Below are 23,017 nucleotides of genomic sequence, written 5' to 3'. Positions count from 1 at the left end.
AACATTCCGTTCGGGCACCCGCCGACGTTTTTCCATACCTTGATGAAGGGCTCAAGCCCGAAACGTCGATTTTCTATCTTTACCTTTTCAGTATAGAGTTGACCTACTAAATTTCTCCAGCATTCTGTTTTTAATTTAAACCACTGATAATTTCCCTAATCATAGTCTGTGAAAGTTTCTAACCACCAGGGTTTAACTGATCTGTTTGTGGCTGCTGGGTAATCCCTATAATGGGGAGGAAGGTCATATTTTACAGACATCTCGGCCATATTCAGGGGAGGCCAGTGCCAGGTTATTGTTGCAGCCAGTACAGGAGCTGCCTCACAGCCTAATGGCCCAGGTTCGATCCTGACCTGTGCTGTCTGTGCAGAGTTTGCACATTCTCCCCGTGCTCCTGGTCCCATGGATGAGCCAGTCAATTGATTGACTGTCTCCTGTAACCTGCTCCTGGTGCATCTGTGAGGGGTAGAATCTGAGTGGAGTTGAGGGGCCTACTTCTGTGCTGTGATGATAATGACTCCATTATAGCAACGCTGTATTTCCCACCCCCATTTCTTTCAGCCATCAAGGACGCATTTCGCCCAGATGAAATTAATGAAGGAGGCACTTCAAAATTTACAGTCACAGAAGATTTAATAAGAAACAACTGGCTAAGAGTTCAGTGGTCAGTAATCGTGCTCAATTGCAGTGAGTTAACCCTTTCACCCCCTCTCAGTGATAAACCATCTGTGATGGGCGGCGTGGTTCACGCAATGCATTTAAAGCGCCAGCAACCCGGGTTTATATCTGACGCTGTCTATGTGGAGTTTGTATGTTCTCTTCGAGTCTGCATGTGTTTCCTCCAGGTGCTGCTGTTTGCTCCCACCCTTCATAACGTACTGGATTGTAGATTAATCGATGCATTGGGGGGACACGGGCTCGTGGGCCAGTAGGGCCTGTTACTGCGCTGTAAATCTAAAAAGAAATTACATTTTTAATATCGAAGTTCTGAGATGACAGCAAAATCAGAATGAAAGGCTTCACCAGCAGTTTTGATATTTTGAACCACCCCAGACTAAACTTACCCTTGTCTGGAGTGTAGAACAGACCTCGGCCTGTATTTGGGGTGGCAAGGTTGGCATCGTGGTTAGCGCAACGGTGTCACAGCCTCAGTGATTGGGACCAGAGTTCGAATCCCACGCTGCCTGTAAGGAGTTTGTACATTCTCCCCGTGCCTATGTGGGTTTCCTCTGGGGTGTCCAGTTTCCTCCTACCAGTCAAAACGTACCGGGGGTGTAGATCAATGGGTGTAAATTGGACAGCACGGACTTGAGGGCCAAAATGGCCTGTTACCGTGTTGTATGTCTGTATGGCTAAATTTAAATTTATAATGTTTGGCAAGTGAGAGCAAAGTGCTTACTTTGACAATGAGAGACAAGGCAAATGCTTGACAAAGAAATGGAAAGGCTTGCTCGGGAAAGTGAAATCATGCAGTGTTTATTTGGAAAATGGGAACAAAGCCAAAAACATTGTGAATGAGGTAAACTTTCTTGCCTCAAATTTTGCCGGCATGGAATGTTTGAGAAAATTGGGACTAAGCTAGACATAATATTCTGTTGTAGGGATGTTGAGGTTTGGGAAACCCGAGATCGACCTCCATGTGCTCCCGGATGGAGGTTATCATCTTGTGTCAAAAGACTCATTCAGTGACACTCAACACTTGGATCTCTTCTCTGTACAACCCAACAAGGAACCTTATGGACAAGCCCTTTTGTTATTACCCATCTGTAATTCAAATGTAAACCCTGCCAAATGATGAGAGGAAGAGATAGGGTAATAGTGAGAAATGTTTTCCCACAATAGGATGGCAAAATCAGACTGGGTTAAATCAAAGCTTATGGGTTAAATCAGAGTGAGTTAAATCAGAGCTCGTGCATTAAATCAGAACTTGTGGGCTAAATCAGAGTGGGTTAAATCAGAGCTCGTGCGTTAAATCAGAACTTGTGGGTTAAATCAGAGTGGGTTAAATCAGAGCTTGTGGGTTAAATCAAAGTGTGTAGATTGGAGTGGGTTAAATCGAAGAGGGTTAAAAAAGAGATTGTGCGTTAAATCAGTGTGGGTTAAATTAAAATGTGGGTTAAATTGGAGATGGGGGTTAACTAAGAGTGGGTTATAATCATGCATTAAATCAGAGTGACTTAAATTGGAGAATGCGTGTTTAATCTGAGAGCATGGGTTGAAGTGCAGGAGCAGAGTTTAGAGGACATCTGGGAAAGTTTCTCTCACCTCGAGCATGGACGTGTTTGGAGCACACTTCCTGAGGGGATGGGTGGACAGGGACTCTCCCTATGTACAATGAGCATCTCTACATACTTGAATCCCAAATGGCTACAGACCAAGTGCTGGTAATTGAGATGAGGATAAATGGGGGGGGGGGGGGGGGGGGTAATGGCCAGCATGGAACTGATGGGCAGAAGAGCATGTTTCTGTGCTGCAGCTATAACTTGCCGCAATTATTGCCAGCAGCTGCTCCTCGTTGACTGAAGTGAACAGCTGAACAGGCCCTGGCGGAGATACACACTCCCAGTTATAACCAAAGGTCATTAAATTAAATTTAAATTTAGACACACACCAATGGTAACAGGCCCTTTCGGCCCCTGAGCCTGTGGTGCCCAATTACACACCCAATTAACCACCAATCCTGGTACATTTTGAAGGGTGGGAGGAAACCGGAGCATCTGGAGGAAACACATGTAGACACGGGGAGAAAGTACAAACTCCTTACAGTACAGACAGCGCTGGATTTGAACTCCGGTATCTGGTGCTGTAACAGCATGGCGCTAATTGCCCACCGTGCCATCATGTTGTTGGTGCCGGTGGTCCTTCTCACACCCCGATAACCCTTTGAAATAAAGGAATGCCTGCGCAAACTCGTTTTCACAAGTGTATTTATTGGGGCTGGATGATGGACAACAAGACCTCCTGAGCTTTTGTGTACAATGTTTAGAAAAATTATTCAAGATGCATTTTTTTTTAAAACTGATAGAAAACATGGAAGATTGTTGATTTGCTAAAGCTCTGATCCACAACTGGAATCTCCCTCAAAGGCACATTCCACCATGCTGGCCCCAACATTTAATATAGAGATGTGTAGAATAATCACATGCACTGCTTGAATCTTTATTACAATTGTTCCCTTACAAAGATAACATGCTAAACGTTCTCTAAAGTAGAAAACATCATCTTTACAAAATAGATACTGATCAACAGTTTTAATAATGATAATAAAGTGCTGAAGTATATAAGGTAAAAGTAACAAGCAGTGAAGCAAATACAAAGGTTGAACAATCAAATCGTGTTATTCACTGATTATCGTACACACTTCAGGTGACCCACAGCTGCTGGAAGATCTCAGTACCTTGGAACTTTGCTGTAGTCTTCCTGCTCCACGTTCTTACACAAACTCATTGACAAGATCATTCCCAGCAACTGCGAATAGAGCAGAGAACATTACAGCAAGGACACGCTCTTTAGCGCACAATGTCGTGATGACCTGCCATACACATACTCCACAACCCTTCCCTCACCCACATCCAGATCCTGACATCAATGTGCCTAAGAGTCTTTTAAATGCCCGTATTGCACCAGTCTTCACCACCACCCCTGGCAATGCCACCCATAACTGTGTTAAAAAAAAACCACGTTACCTCTGACATTTCCCCTAAACTTTCCTCCACTCACTTTAAACAGATTTGCTATTATTACCCTGGGTAAAAGGTGCTGACTGTCTACCCAATCTAAGCCCCCCCTCCCTTAATCTTACACACCTCTATTAGGTCACCTCTCACTCTCACTCCAAAGAGAAAAGCCCTAGCTCTGGCAACCATGCTTTATAGACACATTCTCCAATCCAGGGAGCACCCTGGGAGATCTCCTCTGCACCCTCTCGGAAGCATCTACATCTTTCCTGTAATGAAGCCACCACAACTGAATCTCTGAGCTGTTCTTTACCACTACGTTCTCTGTCCAATTGGAAGGGCCTAACCAACCACAACAGTGGAGCTGGATGTAGAAACACCTCCTGTCAGGTGAAAATGTATCTGAACGAGAGAGGAAATGCTGGAATTGCAGCTTTGTTGCACGTCTCCAAGGAGTCCCAGACAACAAAATGGCATTGATCATGATGAGTAAATGACACAACTATCTGTTCCAAACAGTGTCCATCACTACACCCATCAGCCTGTACAGTTTGGTATCAAAGAGCGATGGTTCAAAAAGTATTGTTACAGATAACACCCACAGTGTCGGCTCTGAATCACCTTCAATAAAATTTCATCTTTCCCAACTTTTATAGCCCAGCCCCCTTGAAATAGTAGCCCATCCTCCAACGTTCCTCCCTCTTGCTAACCGCAGCGATTGTGACAGCCTTCTGAGCTTCAGCAAAGCTTTCTGCAATGGCTATGGAGCAGTGGGTTGGTACCACAGGTAGAGCCACTGCCTCATAGCTCCCGGCATCTTGTTTGTCTGTAGGAAGTCTGCATACTCTCATCGTGACTCCATGGGTTTCGTCTGGGTCCTCTGGTTTCCCTCTCACCCCAACCCCGTGGCCTCACTTTCCCCCAACCCCTTGTCCCCACCTCCCCCCACCTCCCCCCCAACCTCTTGTTCCCACCTCCCCCCAACCCCTTGTCCCCACCCCAATCCCTCATCCCCACTTCCCCTCAATCCCTTGTCCTCACCTCTCCCCCAACCCTGTCCCCACTTCCCTCAATCCCTTGTCCCCACCTCCCCCTCAACCTCTTACTCCCCATCCACCCCTTGCTCCCCATCTCCAACCCTCATCCAACCCCTGGCCTCCCACATCCCACCTCCCTCAAGCATGCCCCCTCCCTCAACCCATTACACCCACCTCCCAACCCCAGCCCCTTGCCCTGCATCTCCCATCTCATCATCACCCTCCACCTCTCAACTCCCAATCCCCTCACTTCTGTGGAACAAACCAACCTTCCCATTCACACCCAGCCAAGAGACTTTCCCAAGGTGGGGCAGTGCCCACTCCAGTACACGGAGCAGGTGGTGGGAATGTCCCTCCCCACGAGACCTGCACGTGGTTCCTAGTGACAGGATAATGCAGAACACATGTTTGTAAGTTTCCTTCCTGCTGTTCCAGAGTGAGGAATTCACTCCTTGTTTCTCTGCCAGAGGGGAAGGGGTGGGGGGTGTTGGGAGTCATCTGCCATTTTCCAGGAGAAGTGTGAAGGTGAAGGTTTTCCTATGGGAAGGGATATGAGGATCAGCCTACCTCGATCACTGCCACTCCAATGCACACCCCAAAGATGAGTCCGATGTTGCTGGAAAGCCACTCCTCCACACTGGACACACAACCCTGGGGCAAGTGGAAGAGGATGAAATCAGACCGGGTACATACCACCCCTGGGTCCCCATCACCCACTGGGGGAGAAGGAGGATCGATGGGCAGAGGATCAATGGGTGGAGGGTTGGGGGAAGGAGGGTCGGGGAGGAGGGTCCAAGGAGGGTCGGGGAGGAGGGTTGGGGAGGAGGAGGAGGGTCAGGGGAGGAGGGTCGGGAGGAGGAGGGTCAAGGGGGAGGGTTAAGGGAGGAGGGTCAGGAGGAGGGTAGGGAGAGGAGGGTTGGGGAGGAGGGTTGGGGAGGAGGGTCAGGGAGGAGGGTTGGGGAGGAGGGTCAGGGAGGAGGGTCGGGAGGAGGGTTAGGAAAGGAGGGTCGGGGGAGGAGGAGGAAGGCTGGGAGGAGGGTTGGGGAGGGTCGGGGAGGAGGGTCGGGGAGGAAGGTTGGGGGGAGGGTCAGGGAGGAAGGTTGGGGGGAGGGTTGGGAAGGAGGGCTGGGGAGGAGGAGGGTCGGGAGGAAGAGGGTCAGAGAGTAGGGTCAAGGGAGGAGTGTCGAGGGAGTTCTGTCCCTAAACTGGCCTTTTCCGGGCCATGTTACTCTGGGCCCAGTCTGTGTCCCCAGGGCAGAAACCCATTGGTGTTCTCAGTGCTTGAGCTTCCCCACCCTGCCTCCAGCATCGTGAGGGGGTCGGGGGTGGGGGGATGGGCAGTGAAAGGCTCACTCACCTTAGTATACGGCACCACTCCCTCGCAGAAACCCGTCTCGGGCAGGGTGTCATTCTCGCTCCGCTGGTGGCAGGAGCAGGGAAAGAGAATCTCTGAGCTGTTCTTTACCACTACGTTCTCTGTCCAATTGGAAGGGCCTAACCAACCACAACAGTGGAGCTGGATGTAGAAACACCTCCTGTCAGAGCAGTAACAACAGCCTGCAGCCACCCACCACCCTCCCCCCCCTCACCCTCACCCAGCACCCCACACTGCACAACACCCTCATCCTTGGATAAAGGGTGGGGAAGGGAAGAGAGGGGATAGAGATGGGAGGGGAGGAACAGGAAGGGAATGGAGCAGAGGAAGGGGGAAGGGAGGGGGAAAGGGGGAAGAAGAGAATAGGCAAGGAGGAAGGGGTGAGAGGAGGGCTGCAAGGGAGGGAGAAATGAAAAAGATGGATGGGGAAGGGTCAAGGATAAGGGAAAGGGGGTAGGGGAGAGGATGGGTAGAAAGGGGCAGGAAGCTGGTGGGAGGGGAATGGGTGTCGGAGAGGGACGGAGGGGAAGGGAATGTGGTGAAAGGCGTTTCCCCTCATACCTGGACCCCTCACTCCTCACCCTGGGGGAGATGTTCCCTCATTCCTGGACTCCTCACCCTGGGGCAGGTGTTCCCTTACACCTGGACACCTCACTCCCCACCCTGGGGTAGGTGTTCCCTCACTCCTGGACCCCTTACTCCTCACCCTGGGGCAGGTGTTCCCTTACACCTGGACCCCTCACTCCCCACCCTGGGGTCGGTGTTCCCTCACTCCTGGTCCCCTCACTCCTCACCCTGGGGCAGGTGTTCCCTTACACCTGGACCCCTCACTCCTCACCCTGGGGCAGGTGTTCCCTTACACCTGGACCCCTCACTCCCCATCCTGGGGTAGGTGTTCCCTCACTCCTGGACCCCTCCCCACCCTGGGGCAGGTGTTCCCTCTCGCCTGAATCCTTTGATCCCCACCATGGGGAAGATAGTTTCTCACTCACTTTCCTCTGGATGTAATCCCAGGTTGCCCCGAAGCTTTTGTCACGGTTTTCCTGTGGGTTGTAGGTCACCATCATTTGGTGAATGACATCAGCGATCTCTGCCTTGAGCTGGAGAGGAAAGGAAAAGGTTTCAGTGAAGGAGCTGGAGTCACAGGAGGATAACAGCAGCAAGATCCTGACAGGGAGGCCAGAATGACGTGCCCTGTGGCCTGTGACAGGGATGGAAACTAAGTTCCTTGTGGTGACAGTGCTGGCTTAGACCAGCCCTGGAGCATGCCCCTCATGAGTAAGAAGGAAGGGCTGGGACCCCCTTCGAGACCCGCAGCCTCTGTTCACCCACCAAGCTCCTTGTGACTGTGACTGTCCCAGTAGAGGACGATGCTCTGCCCTGACAAGGTGAAAAGGCTGGAATGGTGCACAATTCCTAGATCTGTTCCCCTTGGACATCCCCAGTGAGATGTACAGCACGATAACAGGCCCTTCCAGCCCACGAGCCCTCCCAGGATTCTCTTCCAAATGCAACCAATTATCCTACTGACCCAATACATGTTTGGAACGGGGAGAAAACTGGATCATCCGGGAAAAACCTACGGGAGAAAGTACAGACAGTGGTGGATTTGAACCTGGGCCGGTGGATGATTGTAATAGGGTTGTGCTAATTGTGGGATGAGTGTAGAACAGAAAAGATTAGCCTTTCCTCATGGAACTCCATCTGATGTTATGTGAGGGGTGGGATCTCAATTGTTTACCTGGACCTGCGGAGCGATCTGATCGAGGTGTCGAACATGACGGGTGGGGGGTGGGGGGGTGGTAGGTGGGGCAGACAGTGAGTATCAGGAAACAGTGAGGAGGAGGAGGAGGACCGAGGGAGAACTGCTTCCTGCAGAGGGTGGTTGGAGTTGAGAATGCAGGGCCAGAGGGGATGAGGGCAGAGGCTCTCATGATGTTGGAGAAGCATCTGGACGTGCACTTGAATAGCCAAGGCAGGGAAAGGTATGGACCAAGTGTGGGTGAATGGGTCAGCAGAGACATGGTGGGCAGAAAGGCCTACCAGCATGCTGTACTGCTCAATGCGGATTGTTGAGCACAAACCCAGGCTGCACAGTCCACTGGGGAGTGGGAAGGTGGAAAGATGGATCAGGGGTGAGGTAAGAGAAGAGGGGAGTGGGTCTGGGCTGAGGGTGTGCAGAGTAGGGGAGGGAGGATGAGGAGGAGGGGGGGACAGGGGGGACAGGGAGGGGAGAGGGGATGGAGATGGGGAGGGGTGACAGGGAGGGGAGGGGTAATGGGGAAGGGGACAGAAAAGGGAGGGTTAATGGGAAGGGGAGGGGAGAGGACAGGAATGAAGTAGGGTCAGGACAGAGGGGAATGTAGAGAGGTTGGAGGGCAGGAAGAGAATGGGGAGGAGAGTGTGGAGGGAGTTGAGACAGAGGGTGGAAGGGTAGGAGGGGGTGAAGGGGATGGAGGGGAAAGAGAGGCTGGAGGGGAGGAGCAGGGGGAGGGAATGGAGGGGAGGGGATGGAGGGGGTGGAGGGGAGGAGCAGGGGAGGAGACAGAGGGAAAGGAAGGGGTGGAGGGGAAGGAGGGAGTGGAAGGGAGTTGGGGTGGAGGGGAAGGAGGGGTGGAAGGGAGGTGAGGTGGAGGGGAAGGAGAAGTTGGGGAGAGTGCAGCTGACCGGCAGTGTAATGGGACAGGAAACGGAAGGGATACCCTGTTTACCACTGTCCAATCAACCCCTATGACCCATCCTGATTCAGAGAGAAATGCCAGCCAAGTGCAACTCTGACCAACTCTACTCCCACAACTTGCCCTGTCCTAGTGGGTCTCACTGCACACATACAGGCTACAGTGCCATTCGTTACTGGAGTTATCTATAAGCATAAAACAAACTGGAGACCTTCCATCGGGTGCAGGGAGACGGAACAGAAAACAGGAAGTGTCGTGGCTGCATTCCTCACACTGGGAGCTCGTTCAAGAATTAACAGATGAGGGAAAGCTGTTACAAAAATGAAAATCTATCCCAGGGAACTGCCTTGGACCAGGCCTGGATCCACGGTCCCCTTGGCTCCTGCTCCCATTTCCTGGAGAAGGGCCAGGATTGTCCTGGCAACTCTCCATTTCCCTGGCTTTCCTCCAATTCAGGTCCAGTGCACGCTTGTGCGGCGCCACAGAGCCCTGCTTCAGAATAGTAAACAGCTCCAGGTCTTTCTGCAAAGATGCAGCCGCCTTGGCTAAAGGTGAGAGCTGCACAGGAGGTGAAGGAGTAGCTTTATATTGGTTTTGAGGAAGAAAATGCTGGCAGCATTCAGCTGATCACTCAGCGTCTGGTTGAGTGGGACAGAGTTAAGACAAAGAGCACCTTCATCAGAACAATGGAGTTGTTTTTACTCAGCAGGTGGTGGGTTCCTGGAATTCATTGCTGGGGTGGTGGTGGAGGTTGGTACAATGGGGACATTCAAAAGACTCTTAGTTAGGGATGTGGATGGAAGATAAAGCGAGTGATAAATTGTTGTGGAATAGGTTTGCATAGGTTGGCATATCATAATGGGAAGAAGGGCCTGTGCTGTTCTGTAATGTCCTCTGCTCTGTGTCCTGGACAAACCGAAGTCTGAGAGTCGTGAATGTGAACTGTTGCTCAAAGATGATCTTTGACCTGCTGAGTGTTTCCAGCACTTTATGGTTTTTTTTGCCGGATTTCATCATCTTCAGGGTTTGATCAAGATTTATTTGCCCACCCAAACTCCCCCATAAGTAAGGCTATTAGTTACATTGATTTAGTTGTATTTAAGATGCTGCCCCATCTGTGGGGCACCTGGTATGGATGTACTACTTCCTCCCCAAAAATCAGATGATTTCACACCAATCTGGCAGCTGGTGGTCACTCTTATTCCTGGCCAATTCTTTTCTCGTTCCAGAATATTGACAGGCTTGAAGTCCCACAGTTGCGCTGGTAGCACGACCATTCATCTGGACTGGTTGTTCTGTTGCCGGGATACCTTACGCTCTGAACTCTCTCGCCTTGTCCATGAGGGAAAGGATGAGGGCAGAGGACTGGAACTGTAAGAGGGAAGCTCAGGCAGGGCCGCAAGCAAGGGTTCAAGGTGGAGGGACTGGGTGGGGATCAAGCTGAGACCCTCTTCAGTTTGTTTCAGTATTTCAGCCCCTCCCGCAACCTGTGGGACATGCTCACCTCACACTAGCTGCAGGGTGAGGTGAGGGGGGAGGGGGAGAGAGGCGCATCTTCTCTCCAGGGAGATCTTTTGTGGTGTAGGGAAGGGGTTCGAGTGTGTGTGTGTGTGAGTTCCAGTGGGTGCCTGTGTGTGTGCACACACACCTACACACTTCCACACACAAATGTACACACACACAGGCACCCACTGGAACTCTCTCACACACACACAGGCACCCACTGGAACTCTCTCACACACACACACACACACACACACACACACACACACACACACACACACACACACACACACACACAGCCACATGTGTGCACAGGCTAATGCATGCACAAGTGTGTGCACAAACACACACATGAACATCCATAGATTCATACACATAAACATAATTCAGACTCACATAGATATGCAAGCACATGCACAGATACACATTCATGCGTGCACAAATAGAACACACAGTCTCTGGGACATACCCATACCTGCGCACGCACACATACATATGCACACACCCACACTGTGGAGAGTCCATGCCCCCAAAGCGAGCGATTCTGCCTGTAACTCACCCTGTCTCTCTGGAGGTAGATCAGCACACCAGCAGTGATCTGTGCAATCAGGATTAATAGTAGGCAGGTGAAATACTGCAAGACAAGACGGCCCATCAGACAAGAGCACTGACAGAGTGGTGAGGTGGAAGGGAGCCATCCCACCTTGCTGCAATGTAACGGCCTTTCTTGTGGGCTCCCCCCTCCAGCAGAACACACTCTGCTTTCCAGTGAATCATCTTCCACGGAGAAAGCAGTGGTGCCAGATCTGCGCCTCGAGGTTTGGGCAGGTGGGGATGCACAGGGCTTGAAGTCGGGAGGTCACAGAGCACCCCTTGGCCTTGGGAGTTGCAATGGACCAACAGGGGAGGACCTTCCTCCCCAATCACTCCAGCCTCTCACAAGGAGGTGAGGTGATTGGAGGCAGACCCCACCCCAGAGATTGCAACACCTGAGTGCGAAGAATTGTGTGAGTTGCTCCTGGCATGCATTGCAATCATCCCACCCTCTTGTATCACTTCCCCAGTACCACTAGAATCACTAACATCAATCTGTTAAATCTCCAGTGCCCAGACATATAGAGCCTCCAGAAGATAGCAAATATATCCAGGTCCATTGCAGGCTTCAAACTCCCACACATTGCAGACATCTATGTGAGGCTCTGCCTCAAGAAGGCTGTCAACATCATAATGAACCCCCATCACCCTGGTTACAATCTCTTCTCACTGCTCCCTTCGGGCAGAAGCCTGAACACCGGCACCTCTAGGTTTAACCACAGTTTCTTCCAACAGCTGTCAAGCTCTTGACCCTTTCTCTATGACCGTAACCCTCACCATGAACAATGCCACAACCCCCAAATGTTCAGACTGCAATCCTGCCATGGCATTTTGTGTTTCCTCACAAATTGCAACTGGGAATATTTATGTATCTATCTTTAGATAAATACCATCTCTTTTCCTGCTGTGATAGTAGTAATTCATGATATAAATTACTGTTTGTGTATCATAATGTACCTGTGTGGTTGCCACAGGCAACAACTTTGATTTATCTGTACATTGTACGAATGTGTATAACAATCGATTTTCATTGTAACATGATGTACACCCTGTGACTGACTGTACCACCCCACACTACACTCGGTGTCTGACTGTACCACCCCACCCTACACTCTGTGTCTGGCTGTACCACCCCACACTACACTCTGTGTCTGACTGTACCACCCCACCCTACACTCTGTGTCTGACTGTACCACCCCATCCTACACTCTGTGACTCACTGTAACACTCCACCTTGCACTCTGTGTCTCACCACAACACGCCACCCTACACTCTGTGACCCACTGTAACACCTCACGCTACACTCTGTGACCCACTGTAACACCTCACCCTACACTCTGTGACCCATTGTAACACCGTAGCATACTGTCTCCTCTTGTGGCAGCAACCTCTCTCCCCCAGGCCCCACTGAGCGAGTTCTCTCCCCCCCGTGGCAGTGAACTCTCAGCCCCAGGACCAACTGCAGCGATCTCTCTCCCTTTGTGGCAGTGACCTCTCTTCCCTCTGCAGTAGGGACCTCTCTCCTCTCATGGCAGTGACGTCTCTCCTCTGGACACCGCAGCAGCATCGCAGCAGGGCAGCTCAGCCAGGGGTGTCACTGTGACGCCTGCACATAAAACACCGACATCACTAGAGTAACTGGGTTGGCCATTTCCCCTTTCAATTTGCCAGAGTAGGACACCCAGGTAACACTTACGAGGTTCCCTAACCACCTCTGATCAGCGGTGTTTACTGCCGCTGAACCCTTTAGGACAGGTGTTGGAAGCAGAAACATGCCATTCAGCCCTTTGTACCTATGCAAGCTCATTAAGGACCTGGCTGCAGCTCCATCCTCCCGAAACAGACGACTTTTCACCTTACCATTGGAATGACCTGCCGTGCTCAGAGGTGGAATGGAGGCCTCGAGCTGGTGGGGAGGGGTGTAGGGATGGGCAGGGCGATCCGTGCCTCACACCCAGAGGACACTCACCAATCCCAGGAGGCACTTGACTTCGTTGACGGCCCCCAAGCAGCCGAGGAAACCCAGCAGCATCGTGACCGATCCCACTCCCAGCAGGATGTAAGAGCCGACCCTCAGTGCAGACGAAGAGGATTCTGGATGAGGAAAGGGAAGCCCGTGAGGTGCAGTCGGCCGCTCACCATCACTCTCAACTCCGACTCTCAGTCCACGAGTACCCCCCTCCCATCCAAGGTTCCTGGCATCCATTGCAACCCCCCCTGAAAATCAGCAGCGCCACCAGTGCCCACCCAACCCACTCCATACCAGCATCCCCTCCCTCCCACCGCCTATCCCACCATACCCACCATGGGACCCTCTCCGCTGGACCAGCCCCACCCTCACCCCCACCAGACCCATCCTTTCTAGATGGCTCAGTATCACTCCCATCTCCGCTGCATCCCCACAGCCCACCCCCACTCCCCTCAGCCTCGTCACACACTTCTTTACCCCCTCCCCAACTTGCCTTGAACCCCGTCTCACTGCACTTAAACGCCCAAAACAAACCCACTCCCAGCACTGCTGTGTACCTTTGACTGATCTGTCCACACCCCAGCCTTTCCCCTATCACCCCCAGCTCTTCCTCTACACCCTCTCAGCCCTTCTCCAACCTCTCCAGCCCTTACCCAATACCACCCAGCCCTTCCTCAACCTCCCCCAGTCCTTCCCCAACAGCCCCAGTACTTCTCCAACCTCCTCCAACCCTTCCCCAACCTCCCACAGCCCTTCCCCAACACCTCCAGCCCTTCCCCAACCTCTCCCAGTCCTTCCCCAACACCCTCAGACCTTCCCAAACCTCCCCACCCCTTCCCCAACACTCCCAGCCCTTCCCCAACCTCCCCAGCCCTTCCCCAACTTCCCCAGCCCTTACCCAATACCCCCCAGCCCTTCCCCAACCTCCCCCAGTCCTTCCAAAACACCCCAAGCCCTTCCCCAACCTCTCCCAGTCCTTCCCCAACCTCCCCAGCCCTTCCCCAACTCCCCCAGCCCCCAACACATCCAGCCTTTCCCCAATCTCCCTCAGTCATTCCCCAATACCCCCCAGCCCTTCCTCATCCCCCAGCCCTTCCCCAACACCTCCAGCCCTTTCCCAACCTCTCCCAGTCCGTCCCCAACACCTCCAGCCCTTCCCCAACCTCACCCAGCCCTTCCCCAACCTCCCCCAGCCCTTCCTCAACACCCCCAGCCCTTCCCCAACATCCCCCCAGCCCTTCCCAAAATCCCCTAGCCCTTCCCCAACATCCCCCAGCCCTTCCCCAATACCTCCAGCCCTTCCCCAACCTCCCATAGCCCTTCCCCAATACCCCCCAGCCCTTTCACAACATCCCTCAGCCCTTCCCCAACACCCCCAACCCTTCCCCAACATCCCCAGCCTATTGAGGGACTGGGCAGGTCGGCCTTCCCCAACACCAAGTCCCTCCATGATCCCACCAAGGGGGTAGGTGTGTCCTCCTCCTCCTTCAGGACCCTCTTCCCACCACAAACCTCTGGTCCTGGAGCAATGGGGAGCGAAGGGGAGAGGAGGAACGGGCATTGCTGAAATACTCACGCAGGACAGCGATGAAACTGTTGTTGTCCAGGAGGATCCACAGCCCAAAGCCCAGGATCACTGCTCCCAAGATCTGTCCAGATGATGACAACGGGTTAGATTCACACAGGTCCATCCCACCATGGTGTGGGGGGGGGTTGGGGTGTGGGGGTTGACCAATGTACTGCCCGAAATAGGCCAACTTTTCCACAATTCCACCATGCTGACAAAAATGACATTTCAGCTGGTGCTGTTTGTCTGCATTTGGTCCGTACCCTTCTCAACCCTTCCCATCTTTCCATCTGTCCAGGTCCCTGAATGGTGACCCTTCTACTGCATCCTCTGCCAGCTCTTTCCACATTCTCACAACCTTCTGAGAGGAAGAAAATGCCCTTCCAGTCACTCCTAAATCTCTCGCCTCTTACCTTAAACCTATGCTCTCTTGTTCTAGAATCATCTACCCTCAAGCCCTACAGTCCCGGCGACGTCCTGGTGAATCTCCTCTGCACCCTTTCTAACCGAATAACATCCTTCCTGTATCTGTGTGACTGGAACTGCACACAAATCTACGTGCTCTCACTGACACCTTGTACAGGTCCTTAATAATGACTTCTGTACTCAATGCCACACCCAGCGAGGGCCAGCATACTACGTGCCTTCTTCGCCACCCTATCCAACCAAGTCGCCTCCTTCAGGGAACTGTGCCCTTGTTCCCCAAGGTCTCTTCGCTCTATAGAACTCAGCTGGGACCCACCATTCCCAGTGTCAGTCCTGACCTGGTTTGACTTTCCAAAATGCAACCCCTCACACTTTTCAGAGTTAAGATTTACTTAGCACAGGCCATTTCGACCCATGAGTCGATGACTCCTAATTTACACCCAATTAATTTACACTCCCGGTACATTTCGAAAGGTGGGAGGAAACCAGAGCCCCAGACACAGGGAGAGCATACAAAACCCTTACAGACAGCACGGGATTCGAGGTCCAGTCCTGATTGCTGGCGTTGCACTAACTGCTACGCCAACCATGCTGCCTTAAACTCCATTTGCCATTCCTTGGCCAACCCTACCCAACTAATCTAGATCCTATTGTAAACTCTGACATGCTTCCTCGCTACACCATCGATTGTGGTGTCATCTGCAAATTCGTTGATCAAATTCACTCCTTTGCCATTACAATCATTCATGTAGATGACAGGCAGCGGTGGACCCAATACTGATGCACCACTGGACACAGGCCTCCAATCAGAACCTTCCACTGCTACCCTCTGCCTCCTTCCACAAGACCAGTGTTGAATCCAACAGCCCAGCTCCCCATAGGTCCTCAGTGATCTCAAGCTCCACGTGGGACCTTGTCAAATCTCCCATAAGCCTGTCCTTTTCCTCTACAGTTCAGGCTTGAATGCATCGCAATAGTTCACCAACAAATTTACATGCCCAAACAACTTTCAAAATCAGGGCACTCAGCAGTGCAGATAAAAGCCGACTGATTCTCCATAAGATCCATTTGCAGCTACTGGCTTGCAGAGATGCAGTTGGGTGCTGTGGCCAGAAGTGCCCAGCAGCCCCCTCCCTGTCCACCCCCACACCCAGACTCAGTGAACCAATGACTGCCCATGTGGTCTACTGTGATCTGAAGGGTGTGGATGGTGGCTACAGCAGAGCAGGCAATGGGGTGTGTGGGGTGTGAGGATGGTGTCCATCCAGCGGCCCAGACACACCTGCCCCTCCCCTGTCAAGACGTGGGCAGAACTAAAACTAGAGCCCTCGGGGATTAAGGCCAAGCTCCCGCTGGGACTCCAGGGAGAGAATGTTAGGGGGAACTTTTTCACGCAGAGTGGTGGGAGAGTGGGATGAGTTGCCAGATGATTTGGTAAATGCAACCTCAAATTTGACATTTTAAGAAAAATTTGGATGGGATATGGTCCAGATCTATGGGACTAGGCAGAAATATTGTTCGGGACAGACTAGATGGGCCAAAGGGCCTGCTTCTGTTCTGAAGTGTTCTACGGTTCTATATACGGAGAGTGGGAGATTGCAGCCTCTATTTGAATATCTTAAGCTCATTAAACATTTCAGTCCCACACTCCTGATCTTCGGTCAACAGCTGAGGAGAGAGGGTAGGCCAATCAGGGGATCTACTTTGCATTTTGCTCCTGGGCCTGGCCAAGTTCCCCACTCATGAGTCCAGGCAGTGGGCAGCCAAGGATTGTGCCCGGTTTGACTGCCTGCCCATCCTCCAGAGGGTTACGTCCATGCCCGTGTGACCCTGGAGAAGGAGCAGGCTGTGTCCACAGGTACGATGGAGCATTCCAGAGCCAGTGGGCACCACAGGCTGCATTCTGAATGGTGAAGCCGCAATATAATTTGAACATAAATAGTGTGTAACTGAGTCCTGTAATTATTGTATTAATATGACTTCTTGTAATAATATGACTCCTTTGTTCAAGTTTGTGAAGTGGATCGAGCTTCCAGCTGAAGTGGTGAATGCAGGCTCAATTTTAACATTTAAGAAGAATCTGGACAGTACATGGATGGGAGAGGTAGGGAGGGCTATGGGCTGGGTGCAGGTCAGTGAGACTTGGCAGAATAATAGTCCGGCACAGATTAGAAGGGCCAAATAGGCCTGTTTCTGTGCTGTAATGTTCTATGATTGGTTTTAAGGGGGATAAAATCTACCTCTGGGTGTCAGTGTTTACATCTGGATCTAACCTTCGCTGATTAAAAATAGTCAAATTTTATTCATCATGTAACTGCCAGGAGAGATACAACATGGAAACAGGCCCTTCAGCCCATCCATGCTAGTCATGTCAACCCTGTATTATTTTCCCCTCATTCCCATCAACTCACTCCAGATTCTAAACCCCCCCCCCTCCTCACCCACACAAAGCCGCATGTCTCTGGGAAGTGGAAGGAAACTGGTGCACCTGAGGTGGGGTAGGATAGGGTGGATAGCCCACACAGTCATGGGGAGAGCACGCACAGGGAGCACCCATGGCTTATGGGGCAGCAGCCTGTCCCACAACCGAACAACAGGTGAGAAATGAAGGTGTACTCACAAAGAAGAGCAGGTTGAAGAGGAAGAGGCAGTACTTGGTGGCTTTGATGCAGCCTTTCCCCATGTCTCAAGCACAGTGTTGATGTCTGTGGAAACAAGGTGAATAGGTGAGTTCAGAGCAGGAGCACCGTGTTACCATCTGCGGGATGTGCAGGGGGGGTTGGACTCTGTCCTCGAGGGGATGGGTGGACTCTCTCCTCGAGGGGAGGCGGCCGGACTCTGTCCTCGAGGAGAGAGTGACCACTCGTCCATTGACCTCAGTGTTGACAACATTTGGCTGCAGGGAGCTGCAGGCTCATCCTAAGTGGGGAATCACACTGTTGGTCAAACCAAGGGCTACCATTTGGACAGTACTGCGCCACACATGTCCATGCCATCACACCGGCAACCAACCGCTGGCACCAGGGATGCAACCATAGCTAGGTGTGTCCAGATGTGTGGGGGTAGGGGATGCTGAGCCTTGTGTCCTTATCTCCCCTCACTCCACACTGTGATACCTGTCTCCACACCATGAATCCTGACCCCCTCTACTCCATGACCTCTGATTTCTCCACACCACGAACTCTGATCCCTCCTTACTACGAACCCCCTGACCACTCCACACCACGACACATCACCCTTCCTCACCACAACCAAATTCTCCATATTGTGACCCCTGACACCTCACCATGACTAAACTCCCCATATCATGACCCCTGGTCCCTCTGCATCATGACCCGACTCCCCACAATGTGACCTCTAAACACCCCCTCCCACTCTAACACCCATCTCCTGCCGAGACCATCTTCCCTCTCCATTCTGACCATCTTCCCACATCAAACCCTGGTGTCTCTCTCCAATGCTGTAATCCCTGACCTCACACACCATGACGTGTCTCCCTATACCTCAATCTTGACTCCCCCCACGCTGTGACACCTGACTCCCCAGACCATGCCTGCACCCTGATTTCCTGACACCTGCCTCCCTTACAGTGCTCTCTCTGTGGGCACCCCTCCATCTACTCTCTGTGCCCCCCCCTCTCTCTCTCTCTCTCTCTCTCTCTCTGGGGTCCCTTCCCTCCACATTTTCTCTGTGGGATTCTCTCTCTCTATGGGGGCTTCTTTCTCTCGCTCTGTGAGGTCCCCTCCCTCTCTCTGTGATCCCCCCTCTCTCTCTCTGTGAGGTTTCCCCCTCTCTCTCTCTGTGAGGTTTCCCCCTCTCTTTCTCTGTGAGGTTTCCCCCCGCCTCTCTCTCTGAGGTTCCCCCCCTCTCTCTCTGTGGGGTTCCCTCCTCCCCCCCCGACTGTCTATCTGTCTATCTCTCTCTCTCTCTTTATTTGGTGTTCCTCTCTCTCTCTCTGGGGTTCCCCCATCTCTCTCTCTCGTGGATCTGCTCTCTGTGGGGATCCCCCCCCCCCCGACTGTCTATCTGTCTATCTCTCTCTCTCTCTTTATTTGGTGTTCCTCTCTCTCTCTGGGGTTCCCCCATCTCTCTCTCTCCCTGGATCTGCTCCCTGTGGGGATCCCCCCCCCCCCGACTGTCTATCTGTCTATCTCTCTCTCTCTCTTTATTTGGTGTTCCTCTCTCTCTCTGGGGTTCCCCCATCTCTCTCTCTCTCCGTGGATCTGCTCTCTGTGGGGATCCTCCCCCCCCCCGACTGTCTATCTGTCTATCTCTCTCTCTCTCTTTATTTGGTGTTCCTCTGTCTCTCTCTGGAGTTCCCCCATTTCTCTCTCTCTCCGTGGATCTGCTCTCTGTGGGGATCCTCCCCCCCCCCCCCCCCCGACTGTCTATCTGTCTATCTCTCTCTCTCTCTTTATTTGGTGTTCCTCTCTCTCTCTCTCTGGGGTTCCCCCATCTCTCTCTCTCTCCGTGGATCTGCTCTCTGTGGGGATCCTCCCCCCCCACCCCCCCGACTGTCTATCTGTCTATCTCTCTCTCTCTCTTTATTTGGTGTTCCTCTGTCTCTCTCTGGAGTTCCCCCATTTCTCTCTCTCTCCGTGGATCTGCTCTCTGTGGGGATCCTCCCCCCCCACCCCCCCGACTGTCTATCTGTCTATCTCTCTCTCTCTCTTTATTTGGTGTTCCTCTGTCTCTCTCTGGAGTTCCCCCATTTCTCTCTCTCTCCGTGGATCTGCTCTCTGTGGGGATCCTCCCCCCCCCCCCCCGACTGTCTATCTGTCTATCTCTCTCTCTCTCTTTATTTGGTGTTCCTCTCTCTCTCTCTGGGGTTCCCCCATCTCTCTCTCTCTCCGTGGATCTGCTCTCTGTGGGGATCCTCCCCCCCCACCCCCCCGACTGTCTATCTGTCTATCTCTCTCTCTCTCTTTATTTGGTGTTCCTCTCTCTCTCTCTGGAGTTCCCCCATTTCTCTCTCTCTCCGTGGATCTGCTCTCTGTGGGGATCCTCCCCCCTCCCCGACTGTCTATCTGTCTATCTCTCTCTCTCTCTCTTTATTTGGTGTTCCTCTCTCTCTCTCTGGGGTTCCCCCATCTCTCTCTCTCTCTCCGTGGATCTGCTCTCTGTGGGGATCCTTCCCCCCCCCCCCCGACTGTCTATCTGTCTATCTCTCTCTCTCTCTTTATTTGGTGTTGTCTCTCTCTCTCTCTGGAGTTCCCCCATCTCTCTCTCTCTCCGTGGATCTGCTCTCTGTGGGGATCCTCCCCCCCCCCCCCCGACTGTCTATCTGTCTATCTCTCTCTCTCTTTATTTGGTGTTCCTCTCTCTCTCTCTGGAGTTCCCCCATTTCTCTCTCTCTCCTGGATCTGCTCTCTGTGGGGATCCCCCCCCCCCCCCCCGACTGTCTATCTGTCTATCTCTCTCTCTCTTTATTTGGTGTTCCTCTCTCTCTCTCTGAGGTTCCCCCCCTCTCTCTCTGTGGGGATCCCCCCCCCCCCCGACTGTCTATCTGTCTATCTCTCTCTCTCTTTATTTGGTGTTCCTCTCTCTCTCTCTGGAGTTCCCCCATTTCTCTCTCTCTCCGTGGATCTGCTCTCTGTGGGGATCCTCCCACCCCCCCCCCCCCCGACTGTCTATCTGTCTATCTCTCTCTCTCTCTCTTTATTTGGTGTTCCTCTCTCTCTCTCTGGAGTTCCCCCATTTCTCTCTCTCTCCGTGGATCTGCTCTCTGTGGGGATCCCCCCCCCCCCTGACTGTCTATCTGTCTATCTCTCTCTCTCTCTCTCTTTATTTGGTGTTCCTCTCTCTCTCTCTCTCTGAGGTTCCCCCCCTCTCTCTCTGTGGGGATCCCCCCCCCCCCGACTGTCTATCTGTCTATCTCTCTCTCTCTCTTTATTTGGTGTTCCTCTCTCTCTCTCTGGAGTTCCCCCATTTCTCTCTCTCTCCGTGGATCTGCTCTCTGTGGGGATCCTCCCCCCCCCCCCCCCGACTGTCTATCTGTCTATCTCTCTCTCTCTCTCTTTATTTGGTGTTCCTCTCTCTCTCTCTGGGGTTCCCCCATCTCTCTCTCTCCGTGGATCTGCTCTCTGTGGGCTCCTCTCAGTTCACTGTGATGGGGGAAGTTATTGTCACTGCTGCTGAACTCTCACTCTTGGCACAAGAGGAATGACAGAGTTAATAGGGATCCGTCTGCTTTCTCCTGACCCCACCCTTTGTCTGTATCCTGCATCTTCTACCCTACCTGTGCCCAGGTGTGCAGTCACCTGACTGCCACACGTCTGATCCCTTTCACTACTTCAGGCAAGGTGTTCCCATCCTCAAAGATCCGGAGCTGGTGAAGGCCTCAAACCCCAAGCAGGAAGTTGGGAGAACGGAGCTGCCAGACATGGCAATACCACTGGGTGTGGCTGCCCAGCCTCTGCCCTTCACCTTCAAACCCAAGCAAGGACAGGAAGCCTCCCCAACCGCCTCCTGCCAATCACAACGGGCTCCGCCCCAAGTAGCAGACCGACAATTAACCCTTTCCCTCCTCACCACTTACCAGGGCATCCCAGAGATTTTCTGGCACACGGAGAAATAGAGATGGTGAGGCAGGGTCCAGCATTTCCAGAGGGCAGAAGGGAGAGGGGTCAGCATTAGGGCACTGGGTGGGGGTGGGGGGAAATGCTGGAATAGAGGTGTGTGGGAGAGTGTTGAGACATGAGAGAAAATAGTGTTGGGAGAGTGTGAGGGACAGATTTCAGATTTATTGTCAGAGTACACACATGACATCACTGACAACCCTGAGATTCCTTTTCCTGCGGGTGAGTCACAATTACCACTTAGGACAGAAAAACTCTATCAACATACACATGAAAACAAATAAAGAAATGTAAACAAACTGACTGTATAATACACAAAGAAAAAAAATCAATGAAGCACAAAATTTAAATCCTTAAATGAGACCCTAATTTGATGGTCTGATGGTGGAGGGGTAGTATCTGTTCCTGAACCTGGTGCTTCATCAGTTCTGGACTACCACAGGGCTGGATTCTTAGCCCCTGCTCTACTCACTTTACACCTCCAACTATGTAGCTCAGTACAACATCTACAAATTCAGTGACAATACCACAGTAGTGGGTTGTATAAAGGAAGATGATGAGATTGAAAACTTGGCCGAATGGTGCACCAACAACCACCTTGCACTCAATGTCACCAAAACTAAGGAGCTGATTGTTGACTTCAGGAAAGAAAAGTCAGACGTGTGCAATCATTGGGAGATCAGAGGTGGAGAGGGTGAGCAAACTTATGTTCTTGGGAATCACTATATCAGAAGATCTTTCCTGGACCCAATGCACTAATGACATTGTGAAAAAAGCATGTCAGCACCTCTGCTCCTTAGGAGTTTGCGGAGGATTGGTATGACACCAGAAACCCTGGCAAGTTTCTACAGAGGTGTGGTGGAAAGTGGGCTGACCAGCTGTATCACGGTCTGGTATGGAAATACCAATAACCCTGAACATAACGCCCTCCAAAAGGTAGTGGACACAGCCCAGGTCATCACAGGCAAAACCCTCCCCACTACTGAGTACATCTACAGGGAACGTTGCCTTCAGTAGGCAGCAGCGATCATCAGAGACCCTCACCACCCAGCACACGCTCTGTTCGTTCCCTTCCTGAAGTCAACAATCAGCACCGTAGTTTTGATGACATTGAGTGTGAGGTTGTTGTTGGTCCACCATTCAACCAAGTTTTCAATCTCCATCCTGTAAGCGGACTCATTGTCCCTTTTTATACAATCCACAACTGTGGTATTGTCAGCAAATTTGTCGATAGTGTTGTCATATCAAGCCATAGATTAAGCAAGTAGCGCAGGAGGTGGGAGAGAAGAATGGAGGGGACTGTGTTGGGAGGGTGTAGGGGATGGTGTTGGGTTAGGTTTGGGTCAGTGTTGGGTCATGAGGTCAGCATTGGGACAATGTTGGGTTTGGGATGGAACATAAGGGAGGTCCGTGCTGGGTCAGAGTTGGGACATAAGGGAGGACTGTGTTGGGTCAGCATTGGGACATGAGGGAGGACCGTGTTGGAACATGAAGGAGGACCGTGTTGGGACATGAGGGAGGATCGTGTTGGGCCAGGGTTGGGTCATGAGGGAGGACTGTGTTGGGTCAGTTTTAGGACATGATGAGGACCATGTTGGGACATGAGGAGGACC

The 23,017-nt window shown here is 52.2% G+C and overlaps 1 protein-coding gene across 5 annotated transcripts in view; it reads right to left on the bottom strand.

Annotated features, from left to right (window-relative positions):
- Positions 1–614: 614 nt before the first annotated feature.
- cd82b (CD82 molecule b) overlaps positions 615–23,017 on the bottom strand; it is a 45,694-nt gene continuing 23,291 nt past the window's right edge. Inside the window, exons 2-10 of one of the 5 annotated variants that reach the window (XM_069895216.1) lie at positions 17,447–17,531; positions 14,410–14,482; positions 12,834–12,958; positions 10,830–10,904; positions 7,082–7,189; positions 6,072–6,230; positions 5,282–5,365; positions 3,398–3,468; positions 615–954 (exon numbers count right to left, since the gene is read on the bottom strand). In XM_069895216.1, the coding sequence (XP_069751317.1) occupies positions 939–954; positions 3,398–3,468; positions 5,282–5,365; positions 6,072–6,230; positions 7,082–7,189; positions 10,830–10,904; positions 12,834–12,958; positions 14,410–14,482; positions 17,447–17,509 (774 nt within the window). In that variant the 5' untranslated portion in view covers positions 17,510–17,531 and the 3' untranslated portion in view covers positions 615–938. Of the gene's footprint in view, positions 955–2,910; positions 3,469–4,945; positions 5,252–5,281; positions 5,366–6,071; positions 6,231–7,081; positions 7,190–10,829; positions 10,905–12,833; positions 12,959–14,409; positions 14,483–17,446; positions 17,532–21,064; positions 21,250–21,364; positions 21,452–23,017 lie in introns of those variants that run through there. The other 4 variants (XM_069895223.1, XM_069895209.1, XM_069895200.1 and 1 more) reach the window with 4 other exon arrangements.

Source organism: Narcine bancroftii, chromosome 1 (assembly GCF_036971445.1).
Source record: "Narcine bancroftii isolate sNarBan1 chromosome 1, sNarBan1.hap1, whole genome shotgun sequence".
NCBI lineage: Eukaryota > Metazoa > Chordata > Chondrichthyes > Torpediniformes > Narcinidae > Narcine > Narcine bancroftii.
The sequence above is the reverse complement of the archived record's forward strand: the minus strand, read 5'-3'. Positions and strand labels throughout refer to the sequence as shown.